Raw genomic sequence first — 4,179 nt, 5'->3', positions numbered from 1 at the left:
ACAGACCCCTTAGCCAGCATTGCAATCCCACTCCAAAAGAATGCACAGCACACACAGAGAAATCCTAAAGGTAGTTTATTGAAAGCACCCTATAAGTTGCACATGACTACAGGCACTAAGCAGGCCGTGAGCAGGCAGGAAACTCAGGCACAAGCTGCCCCAGAGTCCTCAGGGGCTGGTGCAGAGGGCATGGCCCCAGCGATGGGCACCAGGCACATCCTCCTCCAATGTCTCCTCTTCCTTTGTGGTGGTGGCAGAAGTTGTTGACTGCAACTTGCTTAATGTCTTACCTGATGGGTCATTCCTCGACCTTTTGCAGAACACATAAGGGTCTATATTCTTCCGTGAAGCCTCTAAAAACAGACAGATTTGCTTTTTCCTGACACATTTGTAATTAGGCATATTCCTTTTATGTGTAAAGGGACTGTCAGGTATAGATTCACATATGCTCCTTGCATAAAACTTAGATATAGAACCTCAATGTGATATCAGGCAAGAGTTCAGGGTTCCCACACAATGTCACTCCAAAACAGGCTTTGCTTTCTGAAATATAATGAGGAAAACTAATTTAATTAATGACCTCTTTATTTCCACACAACCTTTGTTCATTCCCATACCCATTATATGCCTATCCTGTCTGCTGCATACTTTGTTTGGAAGTGGGAGACAAGCAGAACATCTCTACCTCTCTCTCTCTTTTTCTCCCCATGTAGGAGCCAGTGTGGTGTAGTGGTTAAGAGCGGTGGACTCGTAATCTGGTGAACTGGGTTCGCATCTCCGCTCCTCAACATACAGCTGCTGGATGACCTTGGGCTAGTCACATTTTTCTGAAGTCTCTCAGCCTCACTTCATAGAGTGTTTGTTGTGGGGGAGGAAGAGAAAGGAGATTGTTAGCCACTTTGAGACTCCTTAGGGTAGTGATAAAGTGGGATATCAAATCCAAACTCCTCCTCCTCCTCCTCCTCCTCTTCTTCTTTGTCTTCGTCTTCTTCTTTTATATAGGGGCAATTCGGAAAAACAAATCAAGATTCCATCTCTCCAAGTATGCTTCAACAATCTCAGGCCTCACTTTGCAAAATGGCCTGCAGTCTTCTCAATGCATCTCTCAGTGTTTCCTTCACGGTCTTATTCCTGAAGCTGTAAATAATAGGGTTTAGCAATGGGGTCACTACTGTGTTGAATACTGTGGCTATTTTGTTGAATTCCATTGAAGAGCTGCCAGCTGGCTTGATATAGATGAAGATGGAGCTGCCATAATAAAGTGATGCCACAGTGATATGTGAAGTGCATGTGCTAAAGGCTTTCTTTCTGCCTTTAGCAGAGGGTATCCTAATCACAGTGACAATGATGCAGATATAAGAGATTGTTGTTACAGATACAGAGCTGAGAAGCAGGAAGCAGGAAACTGCCAAATCTAAGATCTGGAGAAAGCGAACATCAGCACAGATCATTTCCAAAAGAGGGCCACTGTCACAGAAAAAGTGGTCAATAACATTGGAGCCACAGAAAGGCAGCCCTGCCTTCAGCACCATGGAGGCAGAGATGGAAAAGAAGCTGCACAACCAACAAGACAGGACCATTAGCATGCAGACACGGGAGTTCATGATAGCAGTATATCGCAGAGGGTTGCAGATAGCCACATAGCGATCCACTGACATAGCAGCCAAAAGGAGGACTTCAGTGGAACCAGCAACAAAGTAGATATATCCTTGCAAGGCACAGGCAACAAAAGATATGGTGTTTTCCTTTGAGATAAGCAGGGTGAGCATCTTCGGAGTGACAGTTGTGGTGATGATGATCTCCAACCAGGAGAGGTTCTTGAGTAAATAGTACATTGGTGTATGTAAACGGTGATCCACATGGATCATGACGATGACTAAAGTGTTCCCAATCAAAGTCAGTATGTACATGACAAGGAAGAGGAAGAAGAGTGGTTTTTGAAACTGGTGGAGATTTGAGAAGCCAAGTAGGACAACCTCAGTGACAATGGTTTTGGAGATGTTTCTGAAGGTCATCTTACCAACATATGTTCCTTCTGAAAGAAAGTGGAATATTTAGTATATAATTAAAATAAATTAAGAAAAGTCATTATAGAAAAATCAGTGATATGTTTCCTTAGTGACTAATTTGTTCATTTTGGCAAGAGCTCCTGTAGGTAAAGACCTAGGTTTATAGGAAAAGCCAGAGCTCAGTAGTGGGACAACTGTTTTCCATGCCAAAGCTCCTAAATTCATTCCTTGGCATCACCAAGTAGGGTTGAGGAGGACTTCCCACCAAAAAATATCCTGGACAACCACTGACAGTAAATGTATATAACACTGAGCTAGATGAACTAGTGGTTTGACTCAGAATTAGACAACTTCTCACATCCTTCCTATGCTCCTAAACATATAAGTAATGCTATAAACGTCCTAATTTCAGTTTTCCTTTGTAGCATGAAGAAAGAGTTGCAGTTGGGAAAAGAGTTTAATGATGATAAGTCCACAGCAAAATATACTAGCTTAATTCATGTTCCTTTTACTCATTATATTTTATATTTTTACTGCAATTATATCCCACCTTTCCTCCCGGGAGCTCCAGGTGGCATACATGGTTCCCATTTTATCAACACAACAACCCCGTGAGGCAAGTGAGGTTAAGAGACTGTGGGTGGTTTAAGGTCACTCAGGCAGCTTCATTGGTGAGTGGAGATTTTAATCCTGCTGTCCAAGGATCCAACACTTTAACTACGACACCACATTGGCTTTTAGAACAGTAGCAATGACTGTCTGTGGTGTCAGGCTGCTAAACACATGTGCTGCTAGAACAGCTGAAACATTTCCAAATCTTGAAATATTCATTCAGGAGATAGATGGAAATGGGAAGCTTTTCAGTTGTTTTCAAGTGGTTTATTTTACTACATCTACTCCAATTATGGCCTCCAGGTTGGTCTGTTGGGACATTCTCCAGAAACATTATTGTGATCTTTTATCTGATTTGATGAAACCAAAGTGTCCCCTTTTTAACAGAGCCCTCTTCCTTCCCACCCCATTGCTCATACATATCAGCACACCAGCCGTTACCTACGATAGAATTTCTGAGCTTAGCTCCCAAAGGTAGATGGCCCTATTCCCCTTGTCACAGACTGCAGTGCGATAAACAAGGTCAGTATTTGATTTTGATGGGAAAATTGATGGGTGAAAAATGTACCATTGTAAATGTGTACACTCCCAACAATAAGTACTGTACTCAAAAAATTTCAAAGTACTCTTAATTTTTGGAAGTGTGCATTACTCATACAGATGATCTTAGTTGAGTCTTCATAGAGTAATGCCTCATGGTTTTATTATTTTTAAATAGATAGTTGCAGGCACAGGTAATCAGAGGGCAATGATATGCTTTCTATTACAAAACACACGTTTATTCAAGAATTGGTTATTATTATTTTTCAGATTTGTACAATATATTAATAGTGCACTCTGAATAATATAAGAACAATGGATGAGCCCCGGTGAATCAGGCCAAGGCCAAAGCCTCACCTAGTCCACCATCCTTTTCTACTATGTTCTCTCTCTCAAAAAACACACCTGAGCACAACATTGCCCTCTCCGCTTGTGAACCCTAGCAACTGCTATCCAGAGGCATACTCAGTGCTATTTTTCTAGAAAAAGAGGTGCTGGAACTCACCACGAATGCCTCCATTGTTCTCTTATAGTGGCAATGGCACCCACCTGAGAGGTGCTAGAACTGAGTTCCGGTGCGTTCCAGCTAAAAAAAAAGCCTCTGACGCTGGAGCTCGATCATAGTAGTCACAACTAGTAGCCCCTGATAACCTTATACTTTGTGAACATAATAAATTTGTGGTTGTTCTTTAGCTTTAGTAGTTCATCCTTATTTTTATTCCTTCTTTTAACATATTTTTACAACACTCATATACTCATTACAGTCATGTTTTCCCCTCATTATATCACAATCCTTGCTCATTAAAGTCTTAATTCTGCAATGCCCCTTTTGCCTTCCAAAGGATTCTCGCCAATGCCATATTGAGTGTACATGGTAGCATTTTCTATTCTACTTACACTTTTCCTTCATTATGGTGAGTCCCAGGTCAAAGGCAGTTGCTGTGCTTCTGTAGTTACATGCTTTACTAGACATGGGACAGCTGATTTTTTTTATCCCTGAAATGGATCCCATCTTTTT

At 41.5% G+C, this 4,179-nt stretch overlaps 1 protein-coding gene across 1 annotated transcript; it reads right to left on the bottom strand.

Moving 5' to 3' along the window:
- Positions 1–1,058: 1,058 nt before the first annotated feature.
- Positions 1,059–1,991, bottom strand: LOC118094697 (olfactory receptor 6M1-like). Its single transcript, XM_035135300.3, has one exon. It carries the CDS (start codon positions 1,908–1,910, stop codon positions 1,059–1,061), a length of 852 nt encoding a protein of 283 aa, XP_034991191.3. The 5' UTR covers positions 1,911–1,991.
- Positions 1,992–4,179: the final 2,188 nt, after the last annotated feature.

Source organism: Zootoca vivipara, chromosome 12 (genome assembly GCF_965207765.1).
Source record: "Zootoca vivipara chromosome 12, rZooViv2.hap1.1, whole genome shotgun sequence".
NCBI classification, from domain to species: Eukaryota; Metazoa; Chordata; class Lepidosauria; order Squamata; family Lacertidae; genus Zootoca; species Zootoca vivipara.
The sequence above is the reverse complement of the archived record's forward strand: the minus strand, read 5'-3'. Positions and strand labels throughout refer to the sequence as shown.

Excerpts from the sequence above, each read along its gene's own strand:
- LOC118094697 (XM_035135300.3), bottom strand. The coding sequence starts at position 1,910 with ATGTACATACTGACTTTGATTGGGAACACTTTAGTCATCGTCATGATC.